Here is a 20,703-nt window from a genome sequence, read left to right as displayed (position 1 = left end):
CTCAGTGGAAAAGTGTGTCTGTTTCAATGCAAGGAGTGTCAGGAATAAGGGAGATGAACTTAGAGCATGGATCAGTACTTGGAACTACGATGTTGTGGCCATTATGCAGACATGGATTTCACAGGGGCAGGAATGGTTGCTAGATGTTGTGGGGTTTAGATGTTTTAAGAAGAGGGAGAGGAGGAACGTAAAAGAGGAGGGGGAGTGGCACTGTTAATTAGGGAGTGCATCACAGCTGCAGAAAAGGAGGTAGTCGAGGAGGGTTTGTCTACTGAGTCACTATGGGTGGAAGTCAGAAGCAAGAAAGGAGTAGTCACTTTTTTGGGAGTTTTCTATAGACCCCCCCAATCGGAGCAGAGAGATGGAGGAACAGGTTGGGCGGCAGATCTTGGAAAGGTGCAGAAGTAACAGAGTTGTTGTCATGGGTGACTTCAACTTCCCTGATATTGACTCGAACCTCCTTACTGGAAATGGTTGGATGGAGCAGATTTTGTCAGGTGTGTAGAGTAATGATTCCTGACTCAATATGTAGATAGGCCAAGTAGGGGGGAGGCCATATTGGATTTGGTGCTTGGCAACAAACCAGGCCAGGTGTCAGATTTCTTGGTGGGGGAGCATTTCGATGACAGACCACAACTCCTTGACCTTTACCATAGTCATGGATAGGGATTGGAACAGACAGTATGGGAAGGTATTTAATGAGGGGAGGGGAAATTATACTGCTGTTAGGCAGGAGCTGAGGTACATAAATTGGGTACAATTGTTCTAAGGGAAATGCACAACAGTAATGTGGGGGATGTTTAAGGAGCACTTGCTGTGAGTGCAGGATAGTTTTGTTCCACTGAGACGAGGAAGGAATGGTAAGGTGAAGGAGCCTTGGATGACAAGAGAAGTGGAGCTTCTAGTCAAGAGGAAGAAGGAAGCTAACGTAAGGTTGAGGAAGCAAGGATCTGGCATGGTTCTAGAGGGTTACAAAGTAGCCAAGAAGGAACAGAAAAATGGACTTAGGAGAGCTAGAAGGGGGCATAAAAAAGCCCTGGCGGAAAGGATTAGGGAAAACCCCAAGACATACTACACGTGTGTGAGAAATAAGAGGATGATCATTGTGAGAATAGGGTCGATCAGGGATAGTGGAGGGAACCTGTGCCTAGAGACTGAAGAGGTGGGGGGGGGGCGGGTCCAAATGAATATTTTGCTTCAGTATTCATTAGAGAGAGGGACCTTGTTGCTCATGAGAACAGAGTGAACCAGGTTAATAGACTCAAACAGGTTGATATTAGGAATGAGGATATCATGGAAATTTTGAAAAGCATCAGGATAGATAAGTCCCCTGGGCTTGACGTATATACCCAATGTTACTACGGCAAGCAAGGAAAGAGATTGCTGCGCCTTGGCGTCCTCACTCTCCACAGGAGCAGTACCAGATGATTGGAGGGAGGCGAATGTTGTTCCCCTGTTAAGAAAGGGAATAGGGAAATTCCTGGGAATTACAGACTAGTCAGTTTTACGTCTGTGGTGAGCAAAATATTGGAATGGATTCTGGGAGATAGGGGATGGGATTTTCCCGCACTTGGCACGATGGCCTGACGGCGGTGGCAAGAGCGTCGCGAACCACTCCGGCGTCGGGCCACCCGGAAGTTGCGGAATCCTCCGCACTTCCGGCAGCTAGGCCGGCGGCAGAGGGGTTGGCGCCGTGCCAACTGGCGGCGAAGGGCCACCGTGGTCCTGCGCATGCATGGAACCGCCGGGGTGTTCTGGCGCTTGCGGAGAACTGCCGTCGTGTTCTGGCGCATGCGCAGAACCGCTGTCGTGTTCCTGCGCATGGACAGGGGGGTTCTTCCCCGCGCTGGCCTCTGTAGGGCTCCGCCATGGCAGGGGGAAAGAGTGCCCCCACGGCACAGGGCCGCCCGCAGTTCAATGGGCCCCGATCGCAGGCCTGGCCAACGTGGAGCCCCCCTCCCGAGGTCGGATCTCTTCCCCCCCCCCCCCCCCCGAGGACCCCGTCAGACGGCTGACAAGCCAGGTCCTGCCGTGATGGACCATGTGCATTTCACGGCAGTGGGACCGGCCAAAAACGGGCGGCCGCTCGGCCCATTGGGGCCCGGAGAATTGCCGGGGGGTCCGCTGCCAACAGCCCCCCACCAGCGCAGCATAAACCCCGCCCAAAAATCTGGGCCGGAGAATACGGCAGCTGGCGTCGGAGTGGCGGGGCGGGATTCACGCCCAGGTTTTATGATTATTTAGAAAAACATAGTTTGATTAAAGAGTCAGCATGGCTTTGTGAGGAGCAGGCCATGCCTCACAAGCTTCTTTGAATTCTTTGAGGATGTGATGAGATACATTGATGAAGGTTGGGCAGTGGATGTGGTGTACATAGATTTCAGTAAGGCATATGATAAGTTTCCCCATGGTAGGCTCATTCAGAAAGTTAGGGGGCATGGGATACAAGGAAATTTGACTGTCTGGATACAGAATTGGCTGGCCGAAAGAAGACAGAAAGTGACAGTGGATGGAAAGTATTCCGCCTGGAGGTCGGTGACCAGTGGTGTCCCACAGGGATCTGTTCTGGGACCTCTGCTCTTTGCGGTTTTTATAAATGACTTGGATGAGGAAGTGAAAGGGTGGGTTAGTAAGTTTGCAGATGACACGAAGGTTGGTGGAGTTGTAGATAGTGTCGAGGGCGGTTGCAGGTTACAACAGGACATTGACAGGATGCAGAGCTGGGCTGAGAAGTGGCAGATGGAGTTCAACCAAGATAAATGTGAAGTTTTTTGGAAGGTCGAATTTGATTGCTGAATAGAGTTAAAGGCAGGATTCTTGGAAGTGTGGAGGAACAGAGGGAACTTGGGATTCATGTACTTACATCCCTCAAAGTTGCCACCAGGTTGATAGGGTTGTTAAGAAGGTATATGGTTTGTTGGCTTTCATTAACAGGGGGATTGAGTTTAAGAGCCGCGAGGTTTTGCTGCAGCTTTGCGAAACCCTGGTTAGACCACACTTGGAATATTGTATCCTGTTCTGGTCACCTCATTATAGGAAGGATATGGATGCTTTGGAGAGGGTGCAGGGGAGATTTACCAGGATGCTGCCTGGACTAGAGGGCATGTCTTATGAACAAAAGTTGAGGGAGCTAGGGCTTTTCTCACTGGAGTGAAGAAGGAAGAGAGGTGACTCGATGGAGATGCACAAGGTGATAAGAGGCATGGATAGAGTGGATAGCCAGAGACCTTTCCCCAGGGTGGAAATGGCTGTCATGAGGGGACATAAATTTAAGATGATTGGAGGAATGTATAGGGGAGATGTCAGAGGTAGGTTCTTTACACAGAGAGTGGTGGGTGTGTGGAATGCGCTGCCAGCAGAGGTGGTGGAGTCGGAGTCATTAGGGACATTTAAGCAACTCTTGGACAGGCACATGGACAGCAGTAAATTGAAGGGATGTAGGTTAGGTTGATCTTAGATTAGGATAAATGGTCGGCACAACATCGTGGGCCAAAGGGCCTTTCTGTGCTGTACTGTTCTATGTTCTATGTAATACAGAACACAGACCCAACTACCACTCGAACCACAACTATCCTGACCTCAACTACCATAGTGGGTTTAATGACCATGCTCTCTCTGACCCATGAGCAATGTCCCAAGGTTTCAAAGGGACCATTCAATGGCTGGTACTGAAAGAAACGGGTAAGGTTCTGTTTAATAATGAGCACTACAAGTTGATACCTGTAGTGCTTAATAGAGGTGGTTTTCAACTACCAGAATGGTGGCTTTCCCAAATTCGGAATTTGTATAGTCGGCAACACAAATATTACTAGAGCAAGAGATAGGAGATGAAAATAAGCCAGAGCACAGAAGTATAAATTGAAGGAAAAGGAATATAATTGATCAGTGACTTGGCCACTGCTTATGAACAGGACTATCCACTGTCAACACCCTTGATCTAGCAAATTTAGATAATAAACTTAGAACAATGACTCATCCAGTAAAACAAGTCTTGCAGGAATTAAATAATAATGACGAAAGGAATGCCGAAGGAGGGCTATATGGAAATAATGCTGAGGAACGGACGTCAAGGTCTTAGAAGGCCATGCTAGAAACATCAATCAAATTTTAGAGGGAAAAGTAAAAAAGTAAAAGATGATGAAAAACAACAGCATAGAATATTATCATCATAGAATTTACAGTGCAGAAGGAGGCCATTCGGCCCATCGAGTCTGCACCGGCTCTTGGAAAGAGCACCCGACCCAAGGTCAACACCTCCACCCTGTCCCCATAACCCAGTAACCCCACCCGACACTAAGGCCAATTTATCATGGCCCATCCACCTAACCTGCACATCTTTGGACTGTGGGAGGAAACCGGAGCACCCGGAGGAAACCCACGCACACACGGGGAGGATGTGCAGACTCTACAAAGACAGTGACCCAAGCCGGAAATGAACCTGGGACCCTGGAGCTGTGAAGCCGTTGTGCTATCCATTATGTAGCATCAGCGACTGAATTGAGGGAAATTCTCGAGCAGGTTAAACAGGCAAGGGACCAGCCTGGATTACAAATAACCAATTAATAACCCTCACTAATAGAAATATATATCCCAATAGTTCAAGCTGCCAGCTTCGGAAACTGACCAAGTTGTGGTTTAGGAAAGGTTGCAGAGAAACCAAAAGTAAAGCCTTGGGAATGATATTGCAAATACCAATTGTCATAATATACATCCAGGTATATGATGGAGTGCAGACAGGCAGTGATTGACACACAGGATGACCAGTGAGCACACAGAACACAGCAGCCAATCACCAGACAGGACACGACCACTATAAAGCCAGAGGGCACCAGTTTTCCCGCTCTCTCGGGATCCAGCCTCTGAGACAGACAGAGCTCGTGAGCAGCAGCTAGAACGAACACCATGTGGTAGTCAGTTAGTCTGGTCAGGTTAGCCTCAGGTCTCAGTCAAGTCAGCACAGTGTCAACCCACAGTCAAGCATGTATTATAGTTAGTTGTTCAATAAATCGTGTTGCATCTCTTCAAGTGTTGGAAGCCTGACTCCCTCTACACTGCAACAAACGCAGTCCACATAGACCCAGCCTACCCAACACATCACCAATAATTGCAGGAAGTGAAATAGGATTGAGTATTTCAGAAGTGAACAACTTAGGAATTATTAAAGAAGAGATTTGGATAGGCCATGAGAATGTTTTCCCTTATGTAGTGGAAAAGGAAGAAAGGAAGGAGGGCCAGTGGGTACAAGCTTAGTCAAATATCAACAAGCTGACAAAACAATTGTCTGTCCCTGCCCTATTTATCTTAATAAACAACTCTTATGAGGATTTAAAATGAATAGTGACCTAAATTGCACTTTGAATACAGGAACCCTTAAGTTTGATATCACAAGAGTGGCTTGCAAATGGAAGGGAGAATATTGTCCAACCACCTCATTAAAAAGATACCAAAGGGCCTCCTGACATGCCGCATTGTTCACGCAACGTTTTGTATTGAAAAATTCCAGCCAGAATTGACAAAATTTAGTTGATTGATTTTCATAAGAGAGTAAAGGTTGCTATTAATGCCACCAAAACAATTAAGGGGAATTTGGGACAGTACTTTGAGAAATATGAAACCAATATGCAATTATGACCTGAGAATCTACATTGGATGAAAGAACAGTTGGAGAGAACCCAACAAACAGCTGGAGCTGGTTTAGCACACTGGGCTAAATAGCTGGCTTGTAATGCAGAACAAGGCGGTACCGTGGGTTCAATTCCCGTACCAGCCTCCCCAAACAGGCGCCGGAATGTGGTGACTAGGGGCTTTTCACAGTAACGTCAGTAAAGCCTACTTGTGACAATTAGTGATTATTATTATTATCCAACACGCCAAAAAAACTGAGCAAAATATCAGCAGTGGGATGCTCCGCCCCACCTCGCCAGATTCTGCCTCAACCCGCCGGTGGGATGCTCCATTACGCCGACCAATGGGGTTTCCCAATGTGGGGCAGCCCCACTCCGCCGGGAAACCCCCGGATTGCCGGCAAAACAGAGCATCCCGCCGGCGGAGACTGTCAAATAAACAAGTTGGTAGGATGATATTTGGAACTGGGGTACTGTTATAATCTGCCTGCTTACCACTGGCTGGGGACTAATGGCAATCCCACAATCATTTGGGAGTATGAGCTTCCACAATGGGAAGGGGGGGGGGGGGGTGGAGAAATCATTAGCAGATTCCCTGCATAAATAAAGCTGGCCAATTTGGATCTGGCTAGAGGAGAGTGAGCAGCAAGGGAGTTGCTGCTGCTGATGTATATATATGTTATTGTAAACAAATGTTATTTCTTTCTATCCTTCAACTCGTGCTGGATTCTTCGTGGCCCTCACAAAAGATACAAATAACAGATTCACCTTGGATAAGAATTACTCATTTTCTTTCATTGTAATAAATTTTATACTAATATATCAAACGTATATTTTGATGATGTTTGAACATTGGTGAATTAAAATGGAAAATAAATTGAAAATGGAATTGTTTGCGCGGAAGCGAGAGTGAGTGCTAGACACGATGATGACCTAAGAGAACATGTTATTACAGATTTTGATGTATAAACTCACTATGGGAAAAAGCGCAATGTATGCTGTGGTTGACTATGACTATATGTAACATAGCTTGGACAAAAAGTATGATATGCACCCATGTACAAACATGAACTTGGCTGAAGAACATTTGGAAGTTTAACTGCTATCCAAAATACTACTGTTTAATGGATTAAAGCAGGGAACGTAGCAATAAGGGTTAGCATAAATGCTTCACAGCTCCAGGGTCCCAGGTTCGATTCCCGGCTGGGTCACTGTCTGTGCGGAGTCTGCACGTCCACCCCATATGTGCGTGGGTTTCCTCCGGGTGCTCCGGTTTCCTCCCACAGTCCAAAGATGTGCAGGTTAGGTGGATTGGCCATGATAAATTGCCCGTAGTGTCCTAAAAAGTAAGGTTAAGGGGGGGGGTTGTTGGGTTACGGGTATAGGGTGGATACATGGGTTTGAGTAGGGTGATCATTGCTCGGCACAACATCGAGGGCTGAAGGGCCTGTTCTGTGCTGTACTGTTCTATGTTCTATGTTCTATCTGTTGGGAGATTTGGTCAACTTTAAATGGCAATATTCAGGACCTTTTGGCCTGACCTATTTAAAGAAAGTTTGCAACGTGCAAAAATAGGAATTTATGATTGCACAAATCGGAAGTTTGCAAAGTGCAAAACAGCAACTTGTAACTGTAGAAATCTACACGTGACCACAATGCCTGAATATTGGAAAAACGTCTGCATGATGCCATGCGGTTAGAAGAGGTCATTCGGCATCTCGGAGCAGAACACAATGGCTTGACCGTTCTATAGAATACGCATAATAGAAAAGTATAAATATCAGAGATCTGAGGCCATTTCTTAAGAATGACTCATGGGACCCACCTCACATATGAAGCACCTGGAGTGAAGGTTCAGCGAACAGAAGAGACCTTCGAGAAGAACTTCACCAATTCGAAGTGGTAATATCTACTTATGACTAAAGCTGAGTATTGACACAAATTGTGATCATTTGTATAGCATAACATCTTAATACATAGTGTATTTCAATCAAGTTTAGTGAATAAAATTGTGTCGAATCATAAGTTACAATGCAGAAAGTGTGTTTGATTCGTAATTGTTTGACCTCTTTGTAACAGTACAGAGACTAAGAGGCTCAACATCAGGAAGCTCTTTGTAATATATCTCTTCAGTTCTTGCCACACAAATGAAACCAATTATCACAGAATTTTGTAAATGTTTAAATTCAACTTCTTTCTAAAGTGAAATTGTTATTGTGCAGCTTATCTACCCCTGCTAATTTCTCGTTTTCACCATCCTAGCCTAATTTCACATATTTTCACCATCCAAGCCTATCTCTTTACACCAGCAATACCTAGTCCTTGCTCACCTTTTCCAACTAAGCATTTTCCCTTACAAATATCATCCCAGGCTCAGAAGTAGCCACCTTAAATGATTACTTAAGAAGCCAGGCAAATTCAGATAGTGATACAGAGCTCAACAGGCCAGGAAGAATTAAAGTAGATATGAGTAGGCAATTACTGTGAGTTGGTGGAACAGGAAATTGCTGTGCTCAACAATTCAAGAGCAGCAGCATCAAACATAGGTATTCCAGTGCATGGTGTGGGTACTAGCTCAATTGGGAGCAGCCCAATCCACATATCTGTGACACCAGCTGTGCAGGTGGAAGCTTCAGTTCAATCCACAGCAAAGCCTCACCGGACAGGAGCGCTAACAATGTCATATGTGCTTTAAGCATCAAAGTAGAAAAAGCCATCTTCAATATATCTTGCTAGCATTAGGTTTGTCTCCATGCTAATCGGTGACGAACCAGAGCCATGAACAGTCCAATAGTTTGGAAGGGATTTATATGCACCATACCCTCTCAGGACAACACATCATATGCTCTCATATCTCCTATTTACCAGCACATTTGGGAGAAAGCAGCTAGGGCCCATTTTAACTACTAAATCTCCCAATCTGAAAATTTCAATCAAGTACAGAAACCTTAGAAATCAGGAACACTCTATTTCAAAGTGCACTACAATTAATTTTAATATGTTAATTTTTTATTCAATTAGTTATCTATTTCTAAAATAGTGAGCTTCTGAAAATCTAAATACAAATTAAGGGAGCTTCAGTCTGTTGTATGTTTGATTTGGTATTTTTCCCAGACTAGAAGAATTAATTTAAACTATGTACTACCAAAATATAATAAAGTGCCAATTTTTTGCAAGAACCATGTTTCCAACTAGATGCTGCAGGCGAGGACAGAAAATGTAGTTGTAATGTACCAATTTATCCTATCTGTTGAGTTGTCCTCCCCATAACATTACAAATTCTGGGAAAACAACCTGAGGAATATTAATCCTGTAGCCTGGGATGTGAAGTCCCATTTCTGATATTTACTATGGTCAGGTGACAACAATAGGGCCTATTGTTATAATGTAGCAAATTTACAGACACAAATCATCCAAATCAATTCTGAAAGATACATTTGACTGCTTTCGGTATCTAGATATTTAATTTTTTTGCTCTCCTTCTCAAGGTAGAATTACAGTATTTGCTGAAGATTAATTTAGTTGCTTATTTCCCTCTCTACTCCTTCCCAAATTTTAATTTAAAACTTTTAAGAGGAGCTGTTCACTGAATTTATAGCAGTCAGAACCTTTTTGCAGAATTGTGCAGCAGGTGCTCTCATGGTTATGAGTTACTTCACAAAATATGCAGAACAGCTAATGTTATGCAATTCTTTTTTCGTGACTGCACTCAAATACCAACTTGTCTCTGAGATTATGGCCACTGCCATGATACACTTTTGTCTTTAATGCACAAAGAACATAAAACAATGATGCATACCGTAATCGACAATTCTTCTCCAAACCTTTTATTATTTCTTCCATTGCAGCAGTTAGTCTAGAAAACAAAGAAGATTGTATCACCACTGGGACATAAAATACTAATGCTCTCATTATAGTTATCTGTAATCCTCTCTGTAACAAAAATATCACAGGAAACAGCTTACTGATGAAGCCAATTCTGGGCACCACATTTAGGAAATATCTGAAGGTATTAGAGACAGCCCAGCATTATGAGAATATTTCTGGGATGAGAAACTTTAGGTCCAAGGATTGAATCACAAAGCTGGAATTGTTCTCCTTTAAGAAGAATGCTGTGATGTACCTGCACAAAACTCACCCACGTAAATATAGACAATGCGCAGGTTGTTCAGCAAATGTCAACCAACATATCAGATTACCAAGCCCTGTGGTGATGGGGACAGGCAGAGCAAGCTACTAGCAGTCTTTAGTTATAATCCTACACATAGAGGGCATCAAGGTAAAATTCATTTATGGGACATGGGTTTCATGGTAGCACAGTGGTTAGCACTGTTGTTTCACAGCGCCAGGGTCCCAGGTTCGATTCCGGCTTGGGTCACTGTGCGGAGTCTGCACTTTCTCTCCGTGTCTGTATGGGCTTCCTCCGGGTGCTCCGGTTTCCTCCCACAAGTCCCAAAAGATGTGCTGTTAGCTGAATTGGACATTCTGAATTCTCCCTCGGTGCACCCGAACAGGTGATGAAGTGTGGCGACTAGGGACACAGTAATTTCATTGCAGCTTTAATGTAAGCCTACTTGTGACAATAATAAAGATTATTCTTAATAGACCAGCGTTTATTGCTCAACTCTAGTTACTTTTGAAAAGGTGATGGTGAGCTGCCTTGAACTGCTGCAGTCCCTGAGGTGTGGGTCCACCCACAGTGTTATGCAGGAGGGAGTTCCAGAATTTTGACCCAGCAACAGTGAAGGAACAGCAATATATTTTGAAGTCATGATGGTGAGTGATTTGGCGCGAGCTGCAGAAAGCAGCTGTTTTGCGCAGACACGCTTGAGAAGAAAGTGCGACCTGGGCGTTGAGCATTCTGCACATGCACATGACCAGTTTGCGCATAAGCACTTGAAAAAACAAGGCAAACCGGAAGTTAAGCGTTCTGCGCATGCGCATGAGATGTTTGCACATGATGTCACGTGTGCAATAACGTGTAGACATTGTGGCCACGCCCACTGAATAAAAGAATGACTGGCATTCAGAAAAAGATGTTTGAAATACAGCGAGTTTGCCTCACAATGCAGAACATTGATGAAATTCCACCAAAGAGCTGAACAAGGAGTCTACAGCTTGAAACAAGAAGTAAATGACTTGTTAGATATGTACCACACCACCACAGTGAATATTGAGTACAGACTCAATTCATGAACTGTTAAAAGTTAATAACTGCATTTTTAGCTTGCTACTCTGTAATTGTGATATTATGATATTTGACATAATATTATGCATGAACTGTATGAACGCATTCTCGACAATGCATGTAAAAAAAATGTTAGAAAGAACTTCAAACATTCTTCTCAAAGAAAGGGGGATGTGACATTATGTGAAATGTTCAAAACGCAAAGGGTTAATATCATATCATAATTAACCACCAGAAAGAACTAGATGCAGAACTATATAAAGCACTGACTCACAGACTTCTGGGAGGAGGCTGGAGAGGAGCAGAGGAGCAGTGAGACAGATCAGAGTAAAGTTGTATATAGAGCATAGAGACTTGTGTTAATAGAGTGTAGGTTACTTGATTATTGTTTACTGTAGGAATAAGTGGTCGAGCTTTAATGCGTAGTGTAAATGCATGTTTAAACTCAGTAGTATAAATAAATGTTAGCTTTGTTAATGAACTTAGCTTCTGTGGTCTTTGTGAACACTACAACATCCATCCTGAATAAAGAATCAGAAAGAACACGACAAAAGGTACTGCTGATTAAGGAATACAAGAAGAGATCTTCCTGTGGAGATAGAAACTGTGGGTGGGATTTTCTGGCCGTTTGTGCTGGCAGGATCTTATGGTCCCACCAACAGCGCACTCCTGCCGTGGGTTTCAAGGCAGCAAGTGGTGCGTTCAACGTGATATCCTGTTGACAATGGTGAGACCAGATGATCTTGCCATCGGCCACTGGTGAGCTGCCCTCCGCCGCTGCAGAACACGCTGCAGAACAGGCTGCAGAACACGCTGCAGAACACGCTGCAGAACACGCTGCAGAACACGCTGCAGAACACGCTGCAGAGGGGAAGAAAATCCTGCCCTGTCGCTGAGGTACTAAATGAATACTTTGCATCTCAGAAGAAAGGAGAAGCTGCCAATATTACAGTAAAGGAGGAGGTAGTGAAGAAAATGGATAGGATAAATAATAAATAAAGAGGAGGCACTTAAAAGACTGGTAATACTCAAGAGTATAAGCAGTCTCCTGGTCTGTCTTGATGCTGAAGGAAACAAGAGTGGGATTAGCAGAGGTTCTGTTCACAATCTTCCAATCCTCTTTAGATACGAGAGCGGTGCTAGAGAAATGGAATGAATATTGCAACCTCTGTTCAAAATTGAAAAAAAGTCAAAAGTTGGTAAAGCTGTCATCCAGCACAGACTTGTGTTTGACTAACTTGATTGAGTTATTTGATAAAGTAGTGTAGATGATTGAAGTTGGTAGTGTGGTGATTTCTATGTGATCCGTTGAAAAATATTTAATAAAGTACCACATAATAAACAGGTTAGCAAAATTGAAGCCCTTAGGGTCAGAGGCAGCATGGTTACAAAATTGGTTAAAGTGTAGTGATCAGAAAGTGTGAGTAGTTGCTTTTCAGATTGAAGGGAGGGATGCAGCCGTGTTCCCCAGAAGGTAGTATTCCAACATTGCTCTTTTTGACATATATTAAATGATCTGGACTTTATTATACCAGGCACAAATTCAACGTCTGCAGATCACACAAAACTTTGAAGAATAACAGACATCAGGAGGACATAAGCAGACTGGTGAAATGGGAACATACAAGGCATATGAAATTTAAAGACAGAGCTCTGGGAGGTGATGCAGTTTGTCAGGGTAATAAAGAGAGGCAATATACAATTTTAAAGATGGTGCACAGTAAGAAGTCTTACAACACCAGGTTAAAGCCAACAGGTTTGTTTCGAATCATTAGCTTTTGGAGCGCAGCTCCTTCCTCAGGTGAATGATGGTGCAGGCAGAGTGAGACGTGGAAATTTGTGTACAGAAATCTTTGAAGATGTCAGGACAGGTTGATAAAGTTGTTAAGAACATGGGGAATCCATGCCATTGTAAATACAGATAAAATATAGAAGGAAGGAAGGAAGGAAGTTATGCTAAACCATCATAAATTGCAGTTAGGCGTCAACTATATTACAGTCTGCAATTCTGGATACCATGCTTTCAGAAAAGTGTCAATGCCTTGAAGGGGGTGCAGAGGAGATTTACTAAAATTACATCAGAGATGTGGCACCAGAGATGAGGGACTACATGTGAAGTATATGGAAAAACTGCGATTGTTTCCTTATAATAGTGAAGATTAAGGGGCAACCTAAATAGGCATTCAAAATCATGAACAGTAAACAGGAGAATCTGTTTCCGGTGATAGAAGAGTCAGTGACTAAAGGCCACAGTGAATTGGCAATATAGAGCCAGAAGTGTGATACGGGTAATATATTTAATATGGCGCGTTATGATGACTCGGAATAGGCTGGCTGAAAGGGTGACTTCCAAAAAAGAAGTTGGATAAAACTTGAAGAGAAGAAAATTGCAGGGTTATTGAGAAAGGACCGGGAAGTCAGTCCATAGGCTAAATAGCCTCATTCTTTGCCAAAAGATTTTCTGACACTTAGCTTCAAAGATGTTTGAATAAAAGTTCATTCACTTTTTTCTGAATATCAGCAGTTATTTGTTCCCATTACTTCCACTTAATTTTTGTCAAATTTGTTCAACTTGCCTAAAAAATCATTGCGAGCAGCAAAATCAGAATCTTCAAATTACCATGGCCCCTTTAGATAGATCTCATCAATAAATTATGGAGTATTACATTTTCATATACACCTGCTGCAGGTTTAGCCAAGAAGCCAAGCCAAAACCATTCCCCACCGACATTAGACACACTGCGGCACGGTGGCACAGTGGTTAGCACTACTGCCTCACAGCGCCAAGGACCCGGGTTCAATTCGGCCTTGGTAACTGTCTGTGTGGAGTTTGCACTTTCTCCCCATGTCTGCGTTGATTTCCTCCGGGTACCCCGGTTTTCTCCCACAGTCCAAAGGTGTGCAGCCGAGGTGGATTGGCCATAAAAAGAAAAATACCCCTTAGTGTCCAGGGATGTACAGGTTAGGTGGGGTTACATGGATAGGGCAGGGGAATGGGCCTAGATAGTGTGCTCTTTCAGAGGGCTGGTGCAGTCCTGATGGGCTGAATGGCCACCTTCTGCACTGTAGAGATTCTAAATCCAAGATTTTAAGTCATAACAAACAAGCTCCACATTGAAGTGGAGTGCAAAAGAAGAAAATACGAGGGTTGGATAATTATTGTAGATAATTAGTCCAAAAAACTGGTGGTATTAAAACAATTTGAGTTCTCAATTTTTTTTTAGATCAGCCATAGAGTATTTGAAGCTGTTATTCTGCTTTTTACATTACATAAGCTCCATCTAGTGAAAAATATAGATACAACAGAATTTTACACAAGTCAATTTGTTGTTGGATTTCAAATTCAGGAGCATTCAAAATTAAATATGGCCAACGGGTTAAACATAATAATCAAGAAAAGGTAGTTACAACAGGAGGCAAATGTCACAATATGCTTAAGGACACCACCAAAACAGATTCAAATAAGAATTATATATTTGATGGTGAAAAGACCTTATTGTATGAAATTGTTGTTGTATTTACCTATGTCACAATGACCACATTTCAAATTAATTATTTTGCTGTAAAGCAATTTGACACATCCTATGAATGTAATATGCGGCATAAATTCAACTTTTTTCTCTTCTTCCCTAATTAATCATCGCTCATATCTTTTTACTGCACTCCATTTAGTAGTCTTTTTGCTGTCAATAGGCTAGATATTGCTGGAGCAGGGTATCGCATGGCATAGGATGTTAAAGTTTTTCTGCACCGCAAAGCTGAAATGTTTGCGACATAACTTACTGATAGTACGATTTGATAATGGCATAGCAAGAGCCATGCGGTTTTTGGGAGTCTAATTAATGGCAGACTCAACTTAACCAATCGTAGTTAAGAATTCAAAAAGAACCATTGGAACAATGGACAAGGAGGATGAATTATTTTTCAAATCAGGTACAATATAGAAATAATTAGAGGAAAGGAAAGATAAAGAATGGGTTTATCGCAAGAGAAAGAAAAGTTAAGGGGTACAATTTAACAGAATTTTGTGTCATGTCGGACACGATTGGTGGGGTGTTTCTCGATGGCCGCGTTGATGAGATTACAGCCGTATTTAACAGCACTTAGGGCTGAAAATGAGCCCCCACAGGTTTCTCACCATTACTGGCTCCCTTGCCGTCTGATTCACCAGACACATGCTTCAGAATCACGCCACTAACAAGGGGGAGCTGTTTTTAAATGCTCCCTCACCACTCACTCCCAATCAACACACAAGCATGGCAGCGCGCAGACCTGTTCCTCGCTTTGTGGATGCCGACTTGTACAGGCTTCTCGACACTGTGAATGAGAGACAGGACATCCTGTGCCCCCGAGAAAGTCGGAGGGCCAGCAGTAAGGCCACCATTATCATTTTAGAGACAGTGGCAGCGGCTGTCAGTTTGGGCAGTCTGACCAGAAGAGCCAGCGCCCAATGTCAGAAGAACAATGACCTCCACCGATTTAAAAAAAACTTTAAAAAATAAATTTAGATTACCCAATTATTTTTTTCCATTTAAGGGACAATTTATCGTGGCCAATCCGCCTACCCTGCACATTTTTTTAGGTTGTGGGCATGAGACCCATGCAGATACAGGAAGAATGTGCAAACTCCACAAGGGCAGTGACCCAGAACCGGGATCGAACCCGGGTCCTCGACCTCCACCGATCTGCAAGAATACATTACCACCTCTCTTCTGCCACCAGTTCTGCCTGCCACCCCTCAAATTCCCAATTCCCAACCCCCCCTCACCACAAATCACTGGCTGACACTTTGCATCTTCCCCAAATCCGATCTTCGTGCTTGTTCCTCAGAACACCCTGGCAACCAGCAGCACAGCACCTTCATGTCTACTTGTGGTGCCCACATGCAACCAGCTATAGACCCCACTGATTCATCAAGTGCGTGGCTCACAAGACCACTTTTTGCCCCCGCAGGAGAGGATATCCCATAATACGTGGGAAAGGGTCAAGACGGCGGAGGAGCGGGGCAAGTACCAAATTTCTTTGTCTCACCCCTTCTGAGGAACGGGCCTTGGAGATTGCGAGGAGAGAGCAATGACCGACAGCGAGGTTGGCCTGCACCAGTGAGGTGAGGATTCACTGCCCCTTCACCCAGATAACCTGTCTCAAGTGAATTCATAGAATCATGGAATCATAGAATCTACAGTGCAGAAGGAGGCCATTTAGTCCATCGAGTCTGCACCGGCCCTTGGAAAGAGTATCTTACCTAAACCCATAGCTTCACCTTAGCCCTGTAACCAGTAACCCCACCTAACCTTTTTGGACACTAGGGGCAATTTAGCATGACCAATTCACCTAACCTGCACATCTTTGGACTTTGGGAGGAAACCGGAGCACCCGGAGGAAACCCGTGTAGATGCAGGAAGAACATACCGACTCCACATAGACATCGAGCCAAGCTGGGAATCAAACCGGGGACCCTGGAGCTGCGAAGCAAAAGTGCTAACCAGTGTGCCACCGTGCCACCCTGAGTTGTTTATGTCAGGCAAAATTATCCTTCCTCCTCACTGACCACTTGTCCATTCTCTCACAGGATCTCCATCTGATGGTGCCGGGCCATCCAATGTCATACATCCCGCGCCACCCAAGAAACTAGCTCAGACAGATCTGATGAGACCACCATCGAGGTGTCACAGCTATCACCCCCACCTTTCACCACCGCAGGCACACACACCTCAGTTGGCAGCATTAGTGGCATTAGATTCTGCGGCACAATCTGGTGAGCACCACATAGTTGCTGATGCACATCAGGTGGGGGCAGGAACATCCAAAGGAGTCAGCATTCGGAGATCTGCTGAATCCCAGGACTCGGCTGGATCCCAGTCAGATGCTGAGCCTCTGGCCATGATTATCCCAGAACTGATGCAGATGTTTGGACATGGACATGAGATTCAGGAGTGGATGTCAGTGACATTCCAGTGAGTGTATAGCCACTTGAAGGAGAACCAAAGACTACAGGCACAGGAGGTGGCAACCGAGGCCAACACTGCAAGGGTGTCGGCCGCAGTAAAAAGCCTGGAGCACGACGTCAGTGTCTTGAGTGGTGGTGCCCAAGGCATGACTCAATTTGTGACGGCCATGGCTGCAAGAACTAAAATGGACTATGTTATTATAAATGTTTGCGTGTTTTGTTTTGTTAAAAAAAAAACATACATTCACTGTCAATATTTCTTAAAGGAAAGTGAAAAGATAAAAAATGAAACCATCTTGAAGTTGATGGGTTTTTTTTCTTGGGGAAGGTGTCATGTGAGAGTACCTTTAAGAAATGGGTGTTTATCAAATAGCTGTAATGGATGTACCTTTAAGAAATGGGTGTTTATCAAATAGCTGCAGTGATGTCAGAGTGTGGATGGAGCAGGGCTGGCTGTCTTTTACTTTCGTTTTTGAGCAGGCAGCTACAGTGTGTTTTAGTTTCGTTTTGAGTGATGGATAGCTGCAGGCAAAGCAAGCAGCTGTATAATAATCTCTCTCTACAAGCGACAGACTGTCTTCAGCTTATTTGAGGATTTCAAAGTAATACCGGTTTCTGTAGAGAATCTAAACCTGCTGTCTTTCTGTAAAAAGGGTCTTTAAAACTTATGGATGTTAGGAAAATTATGAATGGTTACTTATAGAATATTGTATCTGTGGGAATTATTGGTGTTGATAGTTGTTAAGATGTTTACTGTGGATTTATAAAGTATTAACTGGATTCATAAATAAACATGGTTTTGTTTAAAAGTACCACATAATACACCTCACTTAATTTCCTTTGACTCTGATAAGGTCCACAAAACCTTGCTGTTAAAGGTTCACCTACCACTGGGAGCAATACTAAAACTTTATCTCCACTAGCAAAAATACAAACTTTTGCTTTCTTGTCCGCTACCCGTTTCATCACATTTTGTGCAACTTTTAAATGTTGTCCAGCCAATTCACCTGCTCTATTTAATCGTTCCCTAAAATTTGACACGTAATCCAATAATGAAAGATCCGATTTCTCACTCACCAATTTTGCCTTAACCAATTTAAGTGGTCCTCTTACCTCATGACCAAAGATTAGTTCAAACGGACTGAATTTGGTTGACTCATTTGGTGCATCCTTAATTGCAAACAGTACGAATGGAATTCCTTTATCCCAATCCTCTGGATAATCATGACAATAAGCCCTCAACATTGTCTGTAATATCAGATACCACCTTTCTAATGCTCCCTGCGATTCTGAATGGTACGCAGTTGATTTAAATTATTTTATTCCTGAGCTATCCATAATTTCTTTGCATAACCTTGAGGTAAAATTTGACCTTGATCTGATGTATTTCTGGGTAGTCCATATCTAGTAAAGAATTTAAGTAACTCCTCCACAACCTTTTTAGCTGTAATATTGCGTAGAGGAATAGCCTCTGGACACCTAGTAGACACATCCATTATAGTAAAAAGATATTGATTCCCTCTTTTCATTTTAGAAAGTGGTCCTACGCAATCAATTAAGACCCTTGTAAAAGGTTCCTGGAATGCTGGAATGGGTATTAAGGGCACTAGTTTTATCACTGATTGAGGTTTCCCTATCACTTGACATGTGTGACGTTATTGACAAAGTTTTACTACATCTTTATGTAGTCCAGGCCAATAAAAATGTTTTTGGATTTTAGCGCAAGTTTTCCTTCCTCCCGAAGTGACCTCCCACTGGTACGTCATGTGCTACTTGCAACACCTCCTTTCTATACACTACCGGCAATACCACTTGATGAACTTCTGCCCACTTTTCATCCGACTGCATATGTAAAGGTCTTCATTTTCTCATCAAGACATCACTTTTATGGTAATAACACTCTGGAATACACTAAGCTTCCTCTTCTGTTTTGATACATCCGTTTTGTTTCTATATCTTTCTGTTGTAACTCGGCTAATTTTCCTGAACCAAACATATCCCCCTCATCCTCCACCTGTTTTTGTTCTTTTTCAACCATCTGATCAAAATCGTTGCTGATAATTGAACTTCAACTTTATCTTCACTCTTTGATTTCTCCTCTTGTCTTAACCTGTTACTACCACAATCTGGAAAAATCCCAGGATATTCGTCCTTGAACACTTCAGTTGTCTGATTTTCCACTGGCTTATCAACCACAGTAGGCATCACTCCCACCTGCAATCCAGTTATATCATTACCCAAGATAAACTGTATTCCTGGACAAGGTAGTTTCTCTATTGCTCCTACAACCAGTTCACCACTCTTCACTGGACTTTCCAAACTTACCTTATATAATGGAACACTACTCTTCATACCCTGAATTCCACATATTACCTTTTCTGGCAATATTCTTCCCAAACTACATAACTCATCTCTTACCATTAAAGATTGGCTAGCTCCCGTATCTCTTAATATTGTGACTTCTTTACCTGCTCCTCCTGATACACATGAGTAAACTTTACCCACATAAGTAAATTCTTTAAAGAGATCTGGCACCTTCTTATCAATCACCTCTTGAACAGGCTGTACAATCTTTTGCACCTCCTTTGCTTCACTTGGGCTTTCCTTTACCACTTTAACAAACCCCACTGTCTTATCCTGTTTTACCACATCAACCTTCCCAGTGCTTTTCTTCAACCACCAACACTGTGACTTTACATGGCCTAGTTTATTACAGTGAAAACATTTGAAACTTTTCATGTCTCTTCCACCCTCCTGTATTTCTTTTTTAATCTGAAGTACACTCTCCTTATTATGTCCCATCAGATCTCCTTTACTTCTATCACTTGAGTATTTCTCTTTTCCCCAGTTTCTATCCCTCACAGGTTGAAACTGATGTCGGAAACCAAGTTTTATTTTATGAATTAATTCATAATCATCTGCCATTTCTGCTGCTAACCTCACAGTTCTAACCCTCTGCTCTCCACATGAGTTCTCACTACATCAGGAATTGAATTTTAAACTCCTCCAAAAGTATAATTTCTCTGATAGCTTCATACTTTTGGTCTATTTTCAAAGCTCTTATCCACCTATCAAAATTACTCTGTTTGATCCTTTCAAATTCCATGTGTGTTTGACCCAAGTTCTTTCCTTAAATTTCTAAACCTTTGTCTGTAGGCTTCAGGCACTAGTTCATATGCACCTAAGATGGATTTTCTCACCTCCTCATACGTCCCAGATACCTTCTCCGGTAGTGATGCAAATACTTCACTAGCCCTACCTATCAGCTTTGTTTGAATCAGTAATACCCACATGTCCGGTGGCCATTTCATTTCTTTTGCTACCTTCTCAAATGAAATCAAAAAGGCTTCTACTCCTTCTCATCAAACCGTGGCAATGCTTGGACATATTAAAATAGATCCTCACCAAGCCTTCGACTACGACGCTCTTTTTTTAATCCTCATCACTATCCTCCAACTGTACGTTTCCCTTTTCATCCGCCAATTTTAACTGACTGTCATGTTTCATGGCCATTTTCAGAAGTTTAAACTCCCTCCCTTTTTCCCTTTCCTCTCTCTTTTTCTTTTTCCCAGATCTGTATCTCCCCTTCTCTCTCTTTTTCTCTTTGTTCTGCTAGGGCTATTCTTTCTTTTTTTCTTACTTCTCTCTCCTTTTCTTTGTCCCTCATTGCGTATTCAAGCTGTTATAATTCTTTCTCATGTTCCAGTTGTTTAATCTGTAACAGAATTTTTGCCAGTTTTAATGGGTCAAACTGTATCTCAGGCAATTTTAAATGCTCAGCTAGTGCCGTAAGTACCTCTTATTTTCACATGCTGTCAGGCAACAATGTTTTTGCCAAATCTAAAAGCCTTTTTTTAGTCTCAGTCCGTAAGGGACAGTGTGAACTTATCCACCCCCAAAAACGTCCGAGCCTCTGAAGGAGCCATTGTGCACAACACACG

General features: G+C 43.0%; 1 protein-coding gene across 6 annotated transcripts in view; it reads right to left on the bottom strand.

Moving 5' to 3' along the window:
* Positions 1-20,703, bottom strand: part of LOC119977845 (centrosomal protein of 63 kDa-like) — a 249,316-nt gene that overhangs the window by 210,394 nt on the left and 18,219 nt on the right. For all 6 annotated transcript variants that reach the window (XM_038819086.1, XM_038819084.1, XM_038819088.1 and 3 more), the window contains one exon: positions 9,424-9,480. In XM_038819086.1, the coding sequence (XP_038675014.1) occupies positions 9,424-9,467 (44 nt within the window). In that variant the 5' untranslated portion in view covers positions 9,468-9,480. The remainder of the gene's footprint in view (positions 1-9,423; positions 9,481-20,703) is intronic.

Source organism: Scyliorhinus canicula, chromosome 14 (assembly GCF_902713615.1).
Source record: "Scyliorhinus canicula chromosome 14, sScyCan1.1, whole genome shotgun sequence".
NCBI lineage: Eukaryota > Metazoa > Chordata > Chondrichthyes > Carcharhiniformes > Scyliorhinidae > Scyliorhinus > Scyliorhinus canicula.
This window is presented reverse-complemented; position numbering and strand designations above follow the sequence as displayed.